This window comes from Canis aureus, chromosome 36 (assembly GCF_053574225.1).
Source record: "Canis aureus isolate CA01 chromosome 36, VMU_Caureus_v.1.0, whole genome shotgun sequence".
NCBI classification, from domain to species: domain Eukaryota; kingdom Metazoa; phylum Chordata; class Mammalia; order Carnivora; family Canidae; genus Canis; species Canis aureus.
Genome location: NC_135646.1, coordinates 25,401,036 through 25,422,783, shown reverse-complemented (window position 1 = coordinate 25,422,783; position 21,748 = coordinate 25,401,036). Strand labels below are relative to the sequence as shown.

Here is a 21,748-nt window from a genome sequence, read left to right as displayed (position 1 = left end):
ACAAAAAGATTGAGATCATACCATGCATATTATCAGATCACAACACCATGAAACTTGAAGCCACCACAAGGAAAAATTTGGAATGACCACAAATACATGGAGGTCAAAGAACATCCTACTAAGAAATGAATGGGTTAACCAGGAAATTAAAGAAGAAATTTTAAAAATACATAGAAGCAGTCAAATGCTCTGCCCTGAGCTATGAGGGGGGTTTGGGGGTGAATGGGTGATGGGCACTGAAGGGAGCACTTGAAGGGATAAACACTGGGTGTTATTCTGTATGTTGGCAAATTGAACACCAATAAAAAATAAATTTATTATTGAAAATATACATAGAAGCAAATGAAAATGAAAGCATAAAGGCAGTCCTAAGAGGGCAGTATATAGCAAGACAGGCCCACCTCAAGAAGAAACAAAAGTCTGAAATATACAACCTAACCTTACATCTAAAGGAGTTGGAAAAAGAATATCAAAGCTTAAAACTAGCGGAATAATGGATATAATAAAAATTAGAGCAGAAATAAATCATACAGAAATATAAAAAACCCAGGACAGATCAATGAAACTAGAAGTTGACTCTTTGAAAGAATTAATAAAATTGATAAACCCCTAGCAAGCCTTATCAAAAAGAAAAGAGAAAGAACTCAAATAAATAATCACAAATGAGAGAGGAGAGATCATAACCAATTTGCAGAAAAACAAACAATTGTGAGAAGATATTATCAGCAATTATTTGCCAACAAATTGGGAAATCTGGAAGAAATAGATAAATTCCTAGAAAAATAAAACAAAACTGAAACAGGAAGAAAGAGAAAATTTCAACAGACCCATAACCAGCAAAGAAATTGAAGCAGTCAGTAATCAAATGTCTCCCAGGAAGCAAGATTCCAGGGCAGATGGCTTCCCAGGGAATTCTACCAAAGATGTAAAGAAGAGTTAATACCTATTCTCAAATTGCTCCAAAAAAAGAAATGGAAGGAAAATGTCCAAACTCATTCTATGAAGCCAGCATCATCTTGATCCCAAAACCAGACAGGGACCCCACTAAAAAAAGAGAATTACAGGGGCACCTGGGTGGCTCAGTTGGTTTAGCATCTGACTCTTGATTTTGGCTCAGGTCATTATCTCAGGATCGTGAGACTGAGCTGTGCTTGGGTCTACACGCTCAGTGTGGAGTCTGAGAGTCCTTCTGCCCTCCCCTCATGTTTTGTCTCTCTCTAAAATAAATAATCTGTTTTAAAAAGGGAGAATTATAGACCAACATTCCTGATGAACATGGATGCAAAAATTCTCAACAAGATACTAGGAAATCGAACCCCACAGCACATTAAAAGAATTGTTCACCATAATCAAGTGGGATTTATTCCTAGGCTGCAAGGATGGTTCAATATTCACAAATAAATCAACATGATACCACATTAATAAAAGAAAGGATAAGAACCATATGATCTTCTCAATAGATGCAGAAAAATCATCTAACAAAATAACATTATCCTTTCTTGGAAAGCTCTCAAGAAAGTAGGGATAGAAGGAACATACCTCAACATCATAAAGGCCATCTACAAAAGACCCGTAGTTATTATCATCCTCAGTGGGGAAAAACGGAGAGCTTTTCCTCTAAAGTCAGGAACAAGACAGGGATGTCCACTCTCTCCACTGTTGTTCAACATAGTGCTGGAAGTCCTACCCTCAGCAATCAGACAACAAAAAGAAATTTAAAAAATCACCAAGAAAGAAGCCAAACTTTCAGTTTGCATAGACATGATGCTCTATGTAGAAAAACTGAAAGACTCCACCAAAACACTGCTAGAACTGATACACGAATTCAGCAAAGTTGCAGGAGATAAAATCAATGTGCAGAAGTCTGTTGCATTCCTATACACCATAATGAAACAGCAGGAAGAGAAATCAAGGAATCCATCCCATTTACAATGGCACCAAAAACCATCAGAGAGCTCTGAATAAACCTACCCCAAAGGTAAAAGATCTGTACTCTGAAAACTATAACATTTATGAAGGAAATTGAAGATGATACAGAGAAAAGGAAAAACACTCCATGCTCATAGATTGGAAGCACAAATGTTGTTAAAATGTCTGTATTACCCAAAGCAATCTATTCATTCAATGCAACCCCAATCAAAATGCCACTAACATTTTTCAAAGAGCTAAAACAAACAATCCTAAATTTGTATGGAACCAGAAAAGGTCCTGAATGCCACAGTAATGTTGAAAAGCAAAGGGCAGGCAGGCATCATAATTCCAGACTCCGAGCTTATTACAAAGTTGTAATCAACAAGACAGTGTGGTACCGGCACAAAAACACACACATAGATCCATGGAACAGAAGAGGAAGCCCAGAAATGGACCCACAGCCATATGGTCAATTAATCTTCTACAAAGCAGGAAAGAATATCCAACAGAAAAATGACAATTCCTTCAGCAAATGGTGTTGGGAGAAATGGACAACATGCAGAAGAAGGAAACCACTTACACTATATACAAAAAGAAATTCGAAATGGTTGGAAGACCTAAATGAGAGACAGGAAACCATAAAGTGCTAGAGGAGAACACAGGCAGCAACCCCTTTGACCTTGGCAATAGAAACCTCTTTCTGGACATGTCACCTGAGACAAGGGAAACAAAAACAAAAATAAACTATTCGGACTTCTTCAAGATAAAAAGCTTCTGCATAGTAAAGAAAACAATCAACCAAACCAAAAGGCTGCCTAGGAAATAAGAGAGCATATTTGCAAATCTTGACAAATCTGATCAAGAGTAGGATCTGAGGGATCCCTGGGTGGCTCAGCAGTTGAGCACCTGCCTTCAGCTCAGGCTGTGATCCTGGAGACCCGGGATCGAATCCCACATCGGGCTCCCTGCATGGGGCCTGCTTCTCCCTCTGCCCGTGTCTCTGCCTCTCTCCCTCTCTCTCTCTCTCTCTCTCTCTCTCTCTCTCTTTATTCTCATGAATAAATAAATAAAATGTTTTTTAAAAATTTTTAAAAAAGAGGGATCCCTGGGTGGCGCAGCGGTTTGGCGCCTGCCTTTGGCCCAGGGCGCGATCCTGGAGACCCGGGATCGAATCCCACGTCGGGCTCCCGGTGCATGGAGCCTGCTTCTCCCTCTGCCTGTATCTCTGCCTCTCTCTCTCTCTCTCTCTCTCTATGTGACTATCATAGATAAATAAAATTTTAAAAAAAATTTTTTAAAAAGAGTAGGATCTGAAATCTGTAAAGAATGTATCAGATTCAACAGCCAAAAAACAAATGATCCAGTTAAGATATGGCCAGAGGACATCAATGGACATTTTTCCCAAGAGGACGTCCAGATGGCCAACTGACGCATGACAGGACGCTTGCCATCACTCATTGTTAGGGAAATGCAAATCAAACCTATGATGAGATGCCGCCTCACACCTGTCTGAATGGCTAAAGCTAACAACACAGGGAACAAGAGATGTCGGTGAGGATGAGGGGAAAGGGGACCCCCCTCTGGTGCTGTTGGTGGGAATGCGAACTGGGGCGGCCACTCTGGAAAACAGCGTGGAGCCTCCTCAGAAAGTCAGGAATAGGGCTGCCCTATGATCTAGTGACGGCACTAATCGGCATCTACCTGAGTAAAGTACAGAGTCACAGGGCACATGCGCTCTGACGTTTAGGGCAGCATCACCGACGAAGGCCAAACTCTGGAAGGAGCACAAGTATCCGCCGGGTGACCAGTGGATAAAGAGGTGGTGGACACACACACACGCACACATGCCACACACGCACAACGGATTGTTCCTTGGCCATCAGAGTGAAAGCTTGACATTTGCAACGTCATGGATGGAACTAGAGGATATTGTGCTAAGTGACATAAGTCAGAGAGAGATAAACACCATATGATTTCACTCATTTGTGGAATTTTATAAAACAATACAGATGAACTTATGGGAAGAGAAGGGAAAAATAAAATTAAGACAAAAACAGAGAGAGGCAAACTGTAAGAGACGCCTAACTACAGAGGACAAACTAAGGGTTGCTGGAGGGGCAGTGGGTGGGGGCATGGAGTAAATAAATGGGTGATGGCTATTAAGGAGGGCACTTTTATTTTTTAAAGATTTTATTTATTTGAGAGAGAGAGAAGTAGAGAGAGGTAGAGAGAGACAGCGCAAGCAGGGGGGATACAGGCATAGGGAGAGAGAATCTCAGCAGACTGTGCGATGAGCATGGAGCCTGGTGCAGGGCTCAATCCCGGGACCCCAATATCCGGACCTGAGCCGAAACCAAGAGTTGGACACTCAACCTACTGGGCCTCCCAGCCACCACCGCGAGGAGGGTGTGTATGATGAGCTCTGGGTATGACATGCAAGTGATGAATCACTAAATTCTACTCCCGAAACCGATACTACACTATACATTATATAACTGGAATTGAAACAAAAACTTGGAAGGAGGACGCCAGGGAGGCTCAGTGGTTGAGCGTCTGCCTTCATCCCAGGGCGTGATCCTGGGGTCCCAGGATCGAGTCCCATGTCGGGCTCCCTGCATGGAGCCTGCTTCTCCCTCTGCCTGTGTCTCTGCCTCTGTGTGTGTGTGTGCGCGTGTGTGTGTGTGTGTCTCTCATGAATAAACAAATAAAATCTTTAAAAAAAAAAACTTGGAAGGAAAAAAAAGGATATAATGCACTTGGGCATGGTATCTTTATGACAGGCAAAATGGAACTCCCAGCAGCTGAACGATACTCAAAGATTCTTTCTCAATCAAAACACTGATTAAAAAAAAAAAAAAAAAAAAAAGAAGCCGCCAACCAAAACCACATGTTCATGTGCTTAATGTTTACACTCATATATAAGGTACATGGGAATTTTTGTCCTTTCCTTAAAATGCTTCTCCACTGTAAGAGGTGGGCACATGCTGCGGGGGCAGCGTCCCCTCCAGCCTCGGGAGCTGGTTCCTGCACGGATCCATACCTGGGTGAGAAGAATGTTGTCGAACAGCAGTTGGGTTTCTGACTGATCTTTAGTGATATCTGCATTGGCATTCATCCCAAAGATTTCCGTTGCGGGGTTCAGCGGCAGAGTCTTTGTGTATTCGATGTAGCTTTTGTGCTGCAAGATGAATAACAAAGGGTCGGGAAGTTAGAAATCAATTATCCCGTAGAACTTTCTGAGAAGAGATGACTTTCAATACTCAAGTTATTGAGTGGATGAGCCCATGAAACTGGACACTGGATGCTTTCACTGTCTTTCAGCCTGGGCCAAAGTTTAAAAAGAAAAAACAACAACAATAAAAAAGGACACATTTAGGAAGAGAAAGAAAACGTTCCATCCAACGGGCATGGATTTTTAAAAGGGAGAAAGGAATATCCCTGCCATCTCCTTTAGAAAATTTTTTCTGGAGGAATTACTCAGCACCACATTTGCTGATGATTTGTTCTTAATTTATTGCAAGAATTCTTTTTCTCTTTACTCTGATTTTGTTTACTCTTGTGATAAATCTACGTAATTCAGAAAGGCAAATATCACCTGAATGATTATTATCCTGAGATAATCACCATTAACATTTCTTTTTACGCATGCGCACATTCTATATTTTATTTACATGGACTCTGTCAAAGTTACAAGCCTTTCTTCATGCTCATATAATCGTACAAATACTCATATACGTTTATGGCGGGGGGGGGGGGGTTGGTTACAGATGGTTTTTCAAAATGAGTTACATTCCATATCCCTGACTTCATCTTGCCTTTTTTCTCACTTGACAATTCGTCCCTGGAAATCTTGACACTCATGGCCCCACATGTTGACTCGCTCCACTCATTTAGTGACTTAGGCTCGGGGACGGATTTTCTCTTCATCTCTATTGACATCTGCTCTCAGCCAGCATTAGTCCTAATGGATGATGGGGTTATGGAATGTGGCTCTGTTGCATATGGTCCTACGTTTAACTTTCAACATGTGCCCTTTTGACTTCTAGGAATAAAATGAGAGCCAATTCAACTGTCCTGGGGGTCCCTGGAAGTCTACTGTGTGATAATCTGAAGGCGGACACCGCATCTTCCATGAGGGCAGGCCTAGAAAAAGTAGCAGAAGGAAATGGACTCTTGCAGTAGGATGGTTCTGGAACTCTCTTCCCCTTCCTACCTGTGTGGCCTTGGGCAAGTCCTTCAACTCTAGTGAATCTGCTTTCTCATTCGTCAAAAGGACGGAATGATAATACCACCGTTACTCTGATGCTCTAGTGAGACGAGTACCTGTACAGCTTTGTAAATAAGCAAGCATGACCTTGCTGTTAATGGTTATTGTTGATATTATTATTATTTTTTGTTGTTGTTGTTGTTGCTGATATTATTTTGTGACCCTTCCCACGTGTATTTCCACTTTAACTGGGGACGATGTCTTTTTGCCAAAGGAATAAACTCATGATAGAAGTTTGGGTCACTAGGAAGCTATCCTTGGGTGAGTGGTGGATTGATGGTTTCTGATAGTCCTCACGTTACAGCAAATGGCAAACCACTAGCTACATCTGTGCATGAGGTTTGTTCTCTTCCTTGAAGACTGAACAAAGGACACACAATGGTCAGCCAAAAAACAAGGCCTCTAGGGGAAAAAAAAACACCATTTTATCAGAGGAATTTCAGGTTTCCTTGCTTTTAGTTTTCTTGAAGGGCGTACTTACATCACCAGAAGGAGGAACAAAGTAGATGCCGCTGGAGTCGAATTTGTAGCCTGGGTTTTGAACTAGTTCTGGGTTGAAGAATTTGTTCAGGATGCTGCGCAGCGTGCGCCGGTCCCAGTCATCCGTCACCCTGCCTCCGTAATTGCATTCACCTGTCATGTACTGCAGGGCTTCGTAAGGCAGTTCCTAGGAGCCAGGGTTCAAGTCACTCTGCGGGCTGAGAGTTCTCAGTCGCGTGTTACCTACAGAGCTGTGCTTCCTGTTTGCTCCTATTATTAAATTCAACTGGGCTTACAAAATTGGCATTAAGCACTAGTTCCCTTTATACACTTCTCTGCTAATTCCGGAGTCGTCTTCTCCTTGTGTCATTTGTCAATGCTGAGGGCAAAAGTCATCTATTACCTTGGCCCGGACTCACTCACTACTCAACCAACACGAATGGACCACCTACTATGTGCCAGACACACAATGAGTGAGACCAGAATCCCAGCCATGAAAACCTGGCGTGGCTGACTGACATTCAAGACAAACCCCCTATAATTCAGAGATAATCAGTGTTAGTTTCCTTCATCATCTTTTTTTATATCCCTCTGGATTTTGACAATAGGAATCACTATTGTGTTATATAAACAATATTGTGATACAGATAAAAACAGTTCTGCGTATAGTTTTTCACCAAGTCTCATAGGATACCTTTTACCATTTCATGAAATACTCTTTCAAAATATTTTAATTTAAGAAATAAAACCGATGAACATAGAGGAAGGGGAAAAACACAGAGTTCGGGAGTTGGACACTTCCCCGACTGAGCCACCCAGGTGACCCACCAAATTGCTTTTTTGAAAGGCTGTAGCAATTGTAGGAATCAGTTTTAAAATTTTTGCTAATTTGATTGACCAAAGATAATACTGTGTTAGCTTGCATTCCTACAATATCAGTGAAGTTCATAATTTTTTCGTGTTTAGTAACATTTGTTCTCTGAACTAGTCTTCTATTCATTTTTTGACCCAATTAAAATGTTAATGGCTTTATTTCTATGCACTGTTTTATGAATTATCCTTTTTATTCAGACTTGTGGAAATATTCTTTCCTTTTAGTTTGTTTTTTTTTTTATCACATTCTCTGGTCTAAAGAATTTTTAAATGTTTATGAGTGCAAAAGTATTGGTTGTTCATACTGTTCATACTTTTATCATCAGCATAAATACTTAAACAGCCACCAGCAATACAGAGAATTCTATTTCTCGTTGCTCTCAACAGAACTGAGCATTTTCACTCAGGAGAAAATATTGATAGTTAAACAATAACATTGTTTTTAAATATTTTTAGATATATTTTAATTTTTAGCATCACTACACCCAACAGGAGCTTGAACTTACAACCCCAAGATCCGGAGTCACGTGCTTTGCCTACTGAGCCAGCCAAGCCCCCCTGTTTTTTATTTTTAAATGTATTTTTTAATTGAGATATAATTGACATATAACATTAGTTTCAAATGTGTAACAAAGATTTGATATTTGCACGTATTGTGAAATGAACACAACAATAAGTCTATTTAGCAAGTCATTAGCCATTACACATAACTATACATTTTTTCTTGTGATGAGAACTTTTAAGATCTATTCTCAGCCACCTTCAAATATGCAATATAGTTTTAACTCTAGTCACCATACTGAACATTTCATATCTTAAGTTTATTTTTGATACTGACATTGTAAAAATGTTTATTCACCACTTGTATTTATCTTGTTAAATTATCTTCTCTGCTCTTCTATGTATTTTCCTCATTTGGATGATTATATTTTTTATTATTATTAAAATCTCTATGCAGTTATTAAATCAGATAGATTTTAGCTATCTCTTCAATTTTCATTTGTCTTTTTACAATATCTTATTGTTTACGGTAATAAAGCAATGCTTTAAAATATAGCAATTTTTTACTTTTGGATTATATCATCATCTTTGTCCTTTCATGCCCTTCTTTATTTTTTTAAAGATTTTATCTAAAAAATCAGGCAGAGGGAGAAGCAGGCTCCCCGCAAGGAGCCCGATGAAGGACTCAATCCCAGGACCTGAGCTGAAGGCAGATGCTCAACTGCTGAGACCCAGGTGTCCCTACAAATAGTTCCAGTCAACCATTATTTTCAAAATAAGATTATTTCTTAAAATAATTAAGAGATTGAAGCAAAAGAAATTTTATGATGTTTATCCTAAGAGACAGTATAGTAGTATATGCTATTCTTATTATGCATTCACATATTTTAACTTCTTAGACATAAATGTTTCAGATAACATCTCTGATATCTTCTGGAAGAATGTGGTTTTCAATGTAGTCTCAATGTTTCTCATTTCTATGTCTATGATATTCTGAACATGTCTATGATATTCTACAAAACTTCATTTTATGTTTGCTAAATTTTGAATTGCTGGCACTTTTAACTGACTCTACTACAGACTATAATATTTTAAATTAGAATATACTCTACTGATAAGAGCCTCTTGTATTTGCCTCCCTCTTTCCCCCCCTTTCTCTATGTTCATTTGTTTTGTTTCTTAAATTCCACATATGGGTGAACTTTAGGGACAAAATTCTACTAAAATTTGGGAGGGATTCACTCTCAAAAAGTTCCATATCCTTACAGGATGCCTGGATTGATTTAATAAGCAGTTCTTCAAAAAAAAAAAAAAAAAAAGAGAGCGAGAAAAAAGCAGTTATTCAAAGTTGCAAACATGTTAAAAATCCAACTGATAGACAAGTGGCTAAAAGAGAAAATGGGGAGAGTGTGTGTGTGTGTGTGAAAGAGAGAGAGAGAGAGAGAGAGAATTGTAGGGGCTTACATGCAGTTGATGTGACAATATTAGACTGTTTGTTTTTTTCCCCCCAGAATCCACACCTCAGGTGAACATCAGTGACCTAAAGAGTCTGTTTTCTCCTGATGAATGGCCCAAATCTAAATTCTGGAATAATACAGTACAATCACATTTCTCTAAAAATAAAGTCATGCTCCAGAACAGGAGGAAATCAATTTATATTTTCATTTCAGAGTCTGGTTGATTTACGGTCTTCTCAAATCCTTTTCAAAATAAGCCCAATATGATCATCTCACCCATTCCCATAGGTGTTTCTATGTCAAAAATAAATAATAATAAAACATAGGTTCTTAATAGACAAACCAATGTCCTAACTACCTACGATAGCAGTTTTGATATCCTATTATAACAAAGTGTTATTTAATAAGCTGTTGCGAATTATCCTATTTATTTTATAAGAGTAGGAATTAATGAGAAGTCCCTGCTTACTATACAAACACAATGTGATAAAGAGCAAAATAGGTAATATTCTTGCTGTGACTTTTATGATACCTCATACTGGTTCAGGAACATGTGGAGTTGCTGTACACTGATTCTTAGGTCAGTCTCATTGAACTCATAAGGAATATTCCACCCCAGGGGTCCAAATTTCCGTCTCTCCTGTACCAAAGCATGAAAGAAGCAGAGGCCATAAAGTAATTTCTTGAATTCCTCCTGTAATGAGAAGAAATGGCACCACATCATTTCCTTCCTCACATTGCATTATGCTTACCATTTTTTAAAATGAAAGTGACTCTGTGTTTATAAATATATCCGTCCCAAAGTACATTACAACAGAATTCACTATTTCAGGAGGCTATGTAGGCAGAAACACGTCCCTTTGTATGCATGTTCAGTTGGCACACGTAGCTATGTACACCTGGTTTTTAGGGAGCACATTCAGCTCGTCTATTTAGTCTTACTAAATCCTATAAGGATTTTGGAGGTTCCAACTGAGCATAGTGAGGCAAGAAGAATGAACTCCAGTGTGTGGTCCCAGACCACCATGGAGAAATTTCAAAGTAGACAGTTCAAACCAATTAAGCAGTTCTACAAGAAGGACTTCCAGATGAAAACTTTGGCCTTATGACTTTTCCAGTTACTCTTTAGATAATAAGAAGTCTTACAGTTACTTTGAATGGCAAAGTCAGCCTTGAATCAGAAATCAGAAAGTATTATGCACCCTCCACAAGAATGCTAGAAAATGGTCAAAATAGACCTTGAGAGAGGATTTTGTGAAGGTTTCCTTGGAAAGAGCAGTGGCTGTGCTGGGAGCCCTTTTGCCCCTATCCCCAAGGAGAAAGGAGCGTGAGGTGTATCCTCTTAGTCCAAGCTAATGAGAAGGAATTAATGGGGCTCCTCAGAAAGTTGATGCATGTTCCCTGCACCTGGGGTAGAGTGGAAAAGTGCAAAACTTATGCCTGAAAGAGTAGAGCAGTCTTTGGCTCCAGGGCAGTGAATTGAGAGAGGGAAATCAGAGCCCTGCTTCCAATAGTGGGCCGCCCCAGAGTGATCCCAAGGAGCAGATGGGGACGTAGGTTAAGAATATCAGTTAAGGGATGTGCCTGGGTGGCTCAGTTGGTTAGATGTCTGTCTCTTGATTTCTGCTCAGATCATGATCTCAGGGTTGTGAGACTGAGGCCTGTGTTAGGCTCCACAGTGGATATGGAGCCTGCTTAAGATTCCCTCTCTCCCTCTCCCCCTCTCAAAAAAAAAAAAAAAAAGAAAAAGAAAAAGAAAAGAATGTCAGCCAGGGGAAATATTTCTTGGTCTTCTTGGTCAAGAGTACTTCTTCTACCTAGGGACAGGTGTAAGTATCCCCTGTGGAATAAACTGAGAGGAGGAGTGGAGACAAAAGCAAAGTAGCATCAATTTAACCAGAGAGGTGGGGGGAAACGCAGAGTGACAAGTGCTGCGTGGATTCTGGAACTATTTTATTTTATTTCACTTTGTTTTATTTTATTTATTTTTTTTTTCTTTTTTCACTTTGTTTTAAAGTAGGCTCCATACTCGGTGTGGAGCCCAGCGTGAGGCTTGAACTCACAACCCTGAGATGGAGACCTGGGCTAAAACCAAGAGCGGGACACTCAGCCGACCGAGCCACCCAGACACCCTTAGAACTACTTTCGATATGTTACAGAACCGAGCAAATTGGTAAATGTGCTGATGATGTGGGAGCTAGGTGCTAGTGCAGAAGTGACCTGTGTATATGGAATGAGGGAAAGTGAGGAAGAACCCTGGGCGGATGGGCGGAAGCTGGATGGATCATTACAAATTCATCACTTCTGCAGTATGCAAATGAGTACCTGCGTGTGCGTGTGCTCGTCTGCATGCACCCGGAGGCGGGTATGCATATTTGTGCACATACATGTGCATGTGTGTGAGACTACCTGCATGTATTTCCAAGTTTTCTCCCCTCAAAGGACCAAGAACCAGAAACAAGGCAGTAGCGCTGGACTCGTCTAGAACCTAGATCTAGGTCTCCATAACCAGGACTTCACAGAAAAATGACCGGTTCCAGGGCTAGATGACAGATGAACCTGCAGCATCTTATGCCAAAAAAGCAAGAAGGCTAAGTAATAACAACAACCACAACCACAACCACAATAACAATAAACGATGGGCCCAGTACAGAGGGCCCAGCTTGGGGGCGCTCCCACTGACCAAATCTGGGACCATTTGAGTAAAAGACTTAGGATAGTAAAGAACTGTAAGCCACTGGGGGGGGGGGGGGGGGGGAGCAGGGACCAAGGAATTCCCGAGTCCCTGCCAACAGCACACAAATAAAGGGAGAGGGGAGGGCTGTTGCAGAGAGTAGAGGGCAGGTGTCAAGCAAGGAGCTGGAACTGTCATAGGGAACAACCGGGTCAGGCAAGGTACATCAATGGCCACGCAAGCTGGACCAGGGGTCTGTTTTGATGAGAAACAGGATCTCGACGAGGCCTTAGAATGTCTCCCCAGAGACTGACCATCAGTTGCAAGGGGCTCTTATCACACATTGAAGAAATCCGACAACATTGTCTCTGGGTGATCAAGACTCACATCAACAGTGAAGGATAAATGGACATCGTGTGTCTCCCAGGGCGATAGTCCGAGGCCACAGTTTCACTAATGTAGTTTTTTGGCTAAAGATGCATAATTGCATCTAATCACGAAGAAATATCAGACAAGCCCCAAATGAGAAATGTTACTAAAAAAAAAACCTTAAGAGGAGGTAAATTCTTCAGAAATGTCAATGTCTTCAAATTCAAAGACAGGCTGAGGCAATGTTCCGGATTAAAGGAGGCGAAGAGCCACAGCGACTAAATTTTAACCCGAGACCGATCGCTAGTGAGCAGGGAAGATGCTCTAAGGGACATGATCGAATCAGTGGACAGCTCGGGAACACAGACAGCAGATTAGATAAAATCGTGTGTTCTTATCGAATCCACTAAACTAATAATGGTACGAGGGCAAAATAAAATCTCTATTCTTAAGAAATATGCATCGAAGTGTTTCCTTGGGGGTGAGGGGTTGTGACATATCTGAGTTACCCACAAAAGTCGTATGTTAACAGCAGGTGAATACGCGTCACGGGCGTAGGGCTGGTCTTAGCACTACTTTCATGTAGTTTTCCTTGCCACTTTTCTGTAAGTCAAAAATTATTTCCAAGTACAAAGTCAAAGCAAACATGATGATGAACTCTTTTGGCTTTTGAGGGGATTTGGCTTTTGGTTTGGATGGTGTTTCATAAATGCCTAGACTTCCAGTATGTGGGACTTCCACTGGAGAGACCTTTGGCTCTAGAAGAAACGAAGTGAAATTGTGCACAAAGGGCATCTGTCCAGGCTGGCCTGTGCAGACGTGCCCTCACCACCTACCCCGGAGGAACCCGCTCTCTCTGGGCCTAATCAACGCGAAAGCCACCCAGACAGCAGGTCTTAGCCCAGAGGATGAGGGTGGACTGAGTTTTAAGCATAGGCGCTTGCTTTCCCTCAGTACCTGGGACTTTTGTTTAATGAAAGTACTTCTTTATTTTTAATGTTTCCTTTTGATGCGTCCTTAAAACATATCCCGATATCAAAAGCGTGAGCTGTTTAATGGCAAAGACTTAACCAAGGTTCACAACCCCTCTTAAAAAGAAACTCTTCCATTTTTAATTATGGCAAAACGCTGTGAAACAATTTTAGGTCACAGACATTCACACACCGAATTCTAATCATGAAAGCAGTGGGTGGTTTCCCCGCTTGCCCAGGGACGCTGAAAAAGACCCTTATGAGTCCCATCAATCAAGGAGTAAAATCATTCTGGCTCTCATTATAGTTATATGGAGGAAATATTTTTATGTTTTAATTTAAAGATACGGCTCCAAAGAGCAAAAGGCTCAGTTAATATCCTGAAACAAGATTCTCCAACCTTGCAGATTTGTACTGGGAATGGCTTACAGCTGACTTTCTAAATGGAAAGCTACATTATTAATGACACCCCAGAAGATCTCAGCTGCGCAGAAATGAGGCCGGTGGTAAAATTAAAATAAAATATTAATACAATTGACTTCAGCACAGTCAATAATCAGTAATCAAAACCAACGGCACTGCAGGGCAGGAGGCCTATCTAATCTGTAGTTTTGCTCAGCCCCACACAGCCGTGGTCAGCAGGGGCCACTTGGACCGCGTCGGGGCCGAGGGAGCGAGACTTAGCCACTACTAACAGGCTTTTTGCAGCTGCCAAAGAACTCGGGGTCGGAGATCGGGTCCATGAGGTACGATCGAATGATATTGGCTCGTAAACCTTTCGGGGCTTCATTGGTCATTTTCACGCCATTCTGCAGGACGGACACGGGGAAACTTGGTGATGGGTAACTTGTCAACCAGAGGCGGAAATCGGGATGTGTTGCTTCTGGGCTTAGCTCCTGCAAAAAAATAAATAAATAAAAAAAATAAAAAGGGAAATTAGACATGAATGGGTACGTACAACCCAAGGAACATCTCCAGCCCGTATGTGCATGGGACGGCTTGGAAGTGGGAGGAAGCAGTTTTACAAAATAGAACCTACTGCTGCAATTTTGGGCACAAGTCTTAAAATCTGATTCTGCCCCTGAAACAACGTTCTTCGTCGAGAAGGCCCAGAGCGTTGCCATGCTTCTTGGTAAATTTTAATCACGCAACGATCAAGTTCGCAAAGGCATTCCGTAATTTAGAGTTGGCCACACTAGAGACTAGGACATTCAAAAAAAAAAATCTCCTATCGTAACTGATGTTGCTGAAATATTTATAGCTATAATCCTCTGCCCGAGGGCCGGATTAAGAACGAGCCATTCTTCTGGCTGTAGCCAGGTTGTGAGAATGAGCAGCATAAGTCAATATTAAGCCAAGCAGAGATGAAAAGAAGGAGAGAACATTCGGAAAGGGAAAGTATTGAAACATAGCCCTCTGAGCTCTATTTTCTTAAGGGGTGCACTGGGGAGGATAGTGGAACACTCAGCGCATCCTGAAGGCCATGGGGGCGCCTTCCTTTCCCCTCTTCCTGGTCACTCCTGCTCCCTCTTGCTACCTCCCCCTCCCAACTGTCTGTGGCAGTAGTATCTTAGGGTTTTTCTAAAATTGCAATGCTTTGTCCATAAGACATGTTTTGAGCAGTCATGCGGTAAAGGGGCAAGGGGGAATTAGGAAGGATGCAAAGGTGCCTACATTTTTTAGGAATTACTAAGTAGTGGAGAGTGAGGGCGACCACTTCTCCCTCCCACCAGCTGTCCTGTGCCTGGTGACTTAAACATGACCCAAGGGCCTTTGGGCCCAGTGTGCCATCCATTAGGGACTGCTCTCCTCTCCTTTATGACTCTCCAATGGGGCATATGTGACACAGTTGAACAGGTCATCTCTAGGCCATTCTCATGACCTGTTCAACTGTGTCACATATGCCCCATTGGAGAATGGCCTAGAGATGGAGGAGCCATGAGGAAACAGGCACAGATATGAAACCTTTAATGTAACACCTCAAGGATGAGAAGATGTTGGTAAGGCAAATAATCGAAGAATCATTTTTCAGACAGAAATAACATTATGATGGCCTATATTCTTTTTTTTAAAGCTTTACTTATTCGAGAGAGAATGAGAGAGGAGGAGTGGGGGGCGGGGGGGATGCAGAGGGAGAGAGAATCTCAAGCAGCACAGAGCCTGACTTTGGGGCTTGATCCCACAACCCTGAAACCATGACCTGAGACAAAATCAAGAGTTGGATGCTTATCCCACTGAGCTCCCCAGCTGCCCCATCATGGCCTATATTCTTGAAAAAGTGTGTCATCCCAATGAAAGCAAAAGAAGCTCAAACGACTAGAGCCTAGAAGTCACGACCAAACCCGAGAGGAAACAAAGGTCAACGAGGAAGCGGGTCGTCAGCCATGATGAGGCTTTAAACTAATCTTCCACGCAAAGCGAAAGTTTTAAGCAGTGAAGCAATATTCATTCACTAATTTAGGAAATGGTTCTGGATTGTCTCTTTGGGCCAGGCATAACCCCAGGTGCTGGAGATGAAGCAGAAGACAAAGCAGACAAAGTCTCTGTTCTCATGACGCTTGTAGTCTAATGGAAGATAGACAAGATGGTGACAAGTGGCACGAAAGAAAATACGACCCTCTCCTTAAAGTTTCAATTGTATGTCTGGATAGAGCCAGTTATATCCTTAGCTTGGCTAATTAGTAACCCAAGGGACTCTGAGTTAGGAGGGGTCTAGGGTCATGGGTAATTACATCAAATGTTTTTTCGCTGTTGGTCGGAGTCAAGTGCCAGGTTTCCTCAGCTGAGCTACGTGGGGTTGCCTTGCTGGGATTTCCACCTCCCACAGAGGGAAGTGCCACAGCCCACGGCAAGAACAGGTGGGGGAGTCTTCCTCGGGTTTCAGACTGATCCTCTGTGCCAGGGCTACTGTCTGAGCAGGTCAGAAGGGAGAAGCAAAGTTACGCCCTGAAGCCTCTGGGTTTAGAGTGGCTTCATGCATTTTCCCCTGAAAAGCCTCCTTTGAAGTTGTCTTTGCTCCACTGCTGTAAGAGGTAAGTTGTTTTCTGTCTGCCCTGTGGCTGACTCCCCTCCTTGAGGCTGTTCTCCTGGACGAGGGAGATTCCAACTCACTGCATGAGCCCTTGTCCCTGTTGAGAGGGACTGGGCAAGGGCTGACTGTGTGACTTCTTCTCGTCTTCCTACTCCCGACATGAGCCCATCTCTCCTGTAATCCAGCCATGCCACTAGCCTGTAGCCCCCCCCAAACCAGGGGCAGGCATGGAGTTGAATGACAGTTGTAACACTAGTTATGGAGGGGAATACAAATCTAATAAAAACAAGCTTGCATTTTTACCTCGCAAACTTTCTCAAGGGTTGGCATCCAAGAGGTGGCAAGGTGACAATTCTGAAGAACAACCCATGTTCCTTCCTTGATGGCTTTTTCTACCATCTTCATGGCTATTGGCCCTTGGCCTTGACCAAGAGATAAAGAGCTAAGTTTGGACCCCCCATATCCCTGTGAACAAGAATAGTAAAGATGTTACTTGACAACACATTTTTAAAGAAGAATCAATACTAATCTTACAGAAAATGTTAACCTTAAGCATATTAAAATTTAATTATCCAGCATCCCTCAAAGTTCTAAATATAACATATGCAACCCTATAAAATTCTTACTGATTAAGAATCTTATAAATACTCAGATCAAAAGCAAATCAGCTCATATTGGAAACGGTCATGGCAATACATGGAAAATTCTCTAGGGTCTTTGACTGTTGAGCTATGGAAAAGAAAAAAAAAATTAAGAACACTTTCAACGTGAGAAAACAGGAGATGAAAGGACCCTGTTATGCAACTCCTAAAATCCGGAGCCCAGAAGAAAACTATGAACAGATAGATGAACTTGTCCTGTTTCCTCCACATCTTTGAATAATTCTATATTGATTTGGCCAGTGTATTGAGCTTAGAGAAAAAAATATATTAGCCCCTAAGTCCTATTTAAAAGTTTCTTTAAAGAATTCTATGGGAATGTTTGTCTGGAATGTATTTCTACTGTAGCCCGATTCATCTGCAGCTTCTGCGACTCCCTGGGATCTTTCTCTCTCGAGCAGTCGTCACTGCGATGCCTCTTTGGAAGAGGCCTCCAGTTATGGTCTTGGGCTGCCTCTGAACATCCACGGCTCATCAGCACTAGTAGGTAGAAGCATCAGGAAACAAAAAACAGAGCCAGCTACTACTGTTTCTGGAAGAAGTGGGGATAGCAGGTGAAGACGATGCACTGAGCAGGCCTACGCAGGGCCTAGGGAGTCATCATGTTGTACAACATGGGAAGAAAAATGGGGAGGACGTAGGAAGATCTCAAGCAGTTGAAAAGGTCATGTTGATTTGGAGAGGGTGAGTCCCACCTAAAATGAATTCTTCCGGCATCCACACCACTTCCACTCTGGTCCTTCCTACCATTGCTCTTCCTGGCCTTTTAGCAGCAACCCCCCTGACTAATGCCCTGCTTCCATTCTGCACACAGATAAGTTCTCCTCACTCCAGCTAAGATGGGCTTTAGAAACTATGGATCACCTCGTGTCACTTTGCTGCTTGAAACCCTGCCACATAACCCCACTGTATTCGAAGAGCTGTGCGGCCTTTAAGAAGTCACCCAACCTTCCCATGCGTTAGTGGCCCTCTCTACACAATGGAGATGCCACCATCTACCGCAGAGGATTACTTTAAGAAATAGAAGAGAAATATGCATTACAAGGTCTGGCCAAATTAACAGTACGTGTGAAGCACAATACAAGTGGTGCTGGTGGTTTTAGAAACATCAGTATCACTTCCACAAAATGTTACTTTGATTAGACCAAAAAGGGAAAAAAGTCAACCCGACAATGTCCAGTCACCTGTTTATGAAGATTTTCTTATTCTAGGTTGAATGACATAAGAAAATTTGCAGTAAGTTCATTTGAATAATTTTTAAAGCCTTGAGGTAAAAATATTAGAATGCATTCTAACCTGGTAAAGTCATTGTAATAGACGATTGTCCTGGAAAGTCAAGAGGGTCGCCCCATAGAGACTGGAGATGTGGCAGGATCAGAGCGGGTGCCTCCCGGGGTCGCTACTCAGGCTTGAATTTATTAAGTCAACCCAAGCTCTTGTACTGATGTCATAATGTCAGAGTCCCTTGGTCCCTCCAAAATAAAAATAAGGGGCACCCAGGCCAAATTCTGGTTTTATAATCTGGATATGGAGAATTATTTTTGTTGTCCGTGCTGCCATCTAAATAGCATTTTCTTGAGACTCTGTCAACTTTTGGACCTCCCAGTACTTTCAAGAGCTAAGTGAGTGATAAAATGTTACCTTTCCCTCCCCCACTTAGGATAAGCAAGTTTGTTTTGGAAAACATTTAGTGGAAAATACTATATTGATCCACTTTTTTAATATCAGATAACCTCATCTATTTTAAGGTACCTACCTGGTCATCAGCAAATTTTAGAAGGGCAGCCATGGGATCCGCTCCAGGAGAGAGCACAAAAATCAGTGGTGAACAGCAGTTGCTATCTCCAAATGCCTTGGATAAATCAAAGGGGGGTGGTTCAATGAATGCACGCCCCAGTCTGTTCGTTATAAATTCTTGCAGCATTGGAACAACCTAGGAAGGACCAGAATATATTGGGAAGAATATTCCAACTTGCTTACAAATTTCAAAGTTCAGATTCAAAGATAATTTGAAACAAAGGAGTCTAGCTCCATTAGTGTAGCTATTTGCTAAATGTTGGTGGAGGGTCAAAGCACCACTTGCTGTAAGAAGAGTCTTTTAGATAGAAAAAAAAATGATAAATTATTTAAATAATGAAAGATGAGCATTAGTGACACCAGAATTCAAAGGCATTTTTCTTCCCTTCAGTGAGCATTCAACATGTGGTGAAGAATAGAAGAAACCTCAACTCTTAAGTTTTAAAATACTACATTCTCGGAGTCCATAACTCAAACATAGAAATTTGAGAGTGATTGATATAGTACTGGACCATCAAGAAGGAATCAATAGGGCTGGAAACAAAACAGAAAGAAAGCAAAAAAGAAAAGTAGCATGAAAGAGAAACAGGCTATACGCCCAAGAAATGGACCAAACTACATTGCGTGGATTTCTGGATACGTGCCTGCCCACTTTCTGGGAGCACATGGGAGAGAGAGCACCACTCTGGCCCAGAGCCCCCTCGCAGGCGTTTATGGGGACATGGAATTTTATTCATTAATGTGACTGATATACAGCCTCCAATACATCCCTCGTCCTTCCCTCTTTCTTTAAAAATCTGTCTAAAAAAAAAAAATCTGTCTGTCTGTCTACCTACCTACCTACCAATTTATTTAAGAAAGAGAGAGAGGGAGGGAGCAAGAGCAGGAGCAGAGGATCTCAAGCAGATGCCCTCCTGAGCCTGGAGTGGGGCTCAATCTCACCACCTCAAGATCATGACCTGAGCTGAAACCCGGTTGCTTAGCCAACTGAGCCACCCAGGCACCCCTTTCCTTCCCTCTTTCTAAAGAAGAGTTTACACCTTTTTTTTTTTAAATGATTTGATTGATTGATTTAAGAGATAGAGAGCGTGAGCAGAGGGAGGGGCAGGGGAAGAGACAGAGAAGCAGACTCCCCACCAAGCAGGGAGCCCTACCCTGGGCTGGATCCCAAGACCCTGAGACCATAACCTGAGCCAAAGGCAGACACTTAGAGGACGGAGCCACCCAGGAGCCCTGGGTCTACGCCTACAAATCTGGACGATGGCTCCCAGCTGATCATGACTCAGAGGTGAGGCACACAAGTGATAATGATGGGTTTAACAAGCCGGTATCCCTCTACCTGGGTACCAAATTATGTAAACATATTCCAGGAAGAGGAGTAATGGAGTAACAGGAACCCACAGAATTTTTTGAAGGCCCCAGCATCACTCTAACTGGGTACCTGCACATACCCAAGGATGGAGTCGTGTGTACACAGCACGCTCCAAATTAGGTCGTCAGTTCCACCAGCCTGCATCCTTCCTGAACGTGGAGCATCCTGCAAGAGCAATCTCCAGATACCAAGTATCTCAAAATGGTAGTCTCTTCTGGAAAAAGTTACAAGTATTTCCAAACTTTAACCATGCATTCTCCAGAACATCTGTTCACACAGGGTTTGTAAGTCAAAATCACTGCCAGGTCACAGTGTCCATCCCAGTGTGGATGAGCGTGTATGACAGAGGGTGTGAGGGCGGGGAGCTGGGAGACAGTGAAGGAGTATCTGGGCTTACGTTAGATTTTTAAATCCCTCCCCAATATTTCTCTAGGTTCATTCAAATACAGAAAATATATGGAAAAGCAACAACAAGCATACAAGCAGCGTGTTGGCGAGGATCTACCTACCAGGGTGACTCAAGAATTCTTTGCACACAGTTGATATATACCGAACAATGAATGGATAAAAACTCGGGATGCCTCTTTTTGTGAAGGTGAGATTCTAATTATAGAAATTTTAGACAAAAATCACAGTGTAATAATTCACCCACACAAAAGGTTTCATTTCTACGTAAGTTATTTCATGTTTCAGGTATTTTGAACGCGCACAGATGTCAAGCTTATTGCAGGAAACTAAAAATACTCTGTCTATCCCAGGCCTTGTCTTGGCCTTTCTCCTTATTTTTTTTCCCCAAGGTTGGTCTTTTCTCACTACATTTAAAAAACCAAGAGCAACTAACAGAAGAAAATGAAAATTTTTGCTAATTTGCAAAAAATCTCATCTCCTCCCAGGGCTGACTTCGTCACTAACCTTCACTAACCTTCTGTTCTGGGGGTGGTTGAGGCTGCTGTCAGCCGCTGCTCCTGTGCAGACGTGGCTGGACGACCCTCAGCGCCCGAGCACCTGGTCAGGGGTGCACACGTCGGCGCGAGTGCAAATTTCAGTGTCTTGTTTTTAATTTTAACCTGAGCAAGGCTTACGTTCTCCCAAGACCAAACTGTGACTCCCAAGGTAGATGAAGCTGTGCTTGCTGTTCAGTTTGCAAGGCAGCAGAATTGGGTTTGCTTCTGCAGGCTGATTCTGCTAGCATGAGGTCTGTAAAATGAAATCTGTCAGTAACAAAAATTACAGACTAATCGAGGCAACCATCTTCCGCAAGGCAGGAAAGAAGTTTATGGTCTTCCATTTATGTTTTTCTATGGATTGCAAATTCCTATAGGATTTATTTAAGGTCAGAGAAATATATGCCCTTACACCTGACAAGTTTCTTAGTGAAAGCTGATT

The 21,748-nt window shown here is 42.0% G+C and overlaps 1 protein-coding gene and 1 long non-coding RNA gene across 15 annotated transcripts in view; one reads left to right on the top strand and one right to left on the bottom strand.

Moving 5' to 3' along the window:
- DNAH7 (dynein axonemal heavy chain 7) overlaps window positions 1–21,748 on the bottom strand; it is a 233,335-nt gene that overhangs the window by 19,643 nt on the left and 191,944 nt on the right. Inside the window, exons 55-60 of one of the 4 annotated variants that reach the window (XM_077884753.1) lie at window positions 18,950–19,126; window positions 16,838–16,999; window positions 14,199–14,399; window positions 10,022–10,183; window positions 6,660–6,845; window positions 4,952–5,089 (exon numbers count right to left, since the gene is read on the bottom strand). In XM_077884753.1, coding sequence (XP_077740879.1) covers window positions 4,952–5,089; window positions 6,660–6,845; window positions 10,022–10,183; window positions 14,199–14,399; window positions 16,838–16,999; window positions 18,950–19,126 — 1,026 coding nt within the window. Of the gene's footprint in view, window positions 1–4,951; window positions 5,090–6,659; window positions 6,846–10,021; window positions 10,184–14,198; window positions 14,400–16,837; window positions 17,000–18,949; window positions 19,127–21,748 lie in introns of those variants that run through there. The other 3 variants (XM_077884754.1, XR_013372697.1, XR_013372696.1) reach the window with 3 other exon arrangements.
- The window catches only part of LOC144305698 (uncharacterized), a 136,406-nt gene continuing 130,040 nt past the window's right edge, over window positions 15,383–21,748 (top strand). For all 11 annotated transcript variants that reach the window (XR_013372703.1, XR_013372702.1, XR_013372707.1 and 8 more), the window contains exons 1-2: window positions 15,383–15,503; window positions 20,796–20,957. This is a non-coding gene — a long non-coding RNA (uncharacterized LOC144305698). The remainder of the gene's footprint in view (window positions 15,504–20,795; window positions 20,958–21,748) is intronic.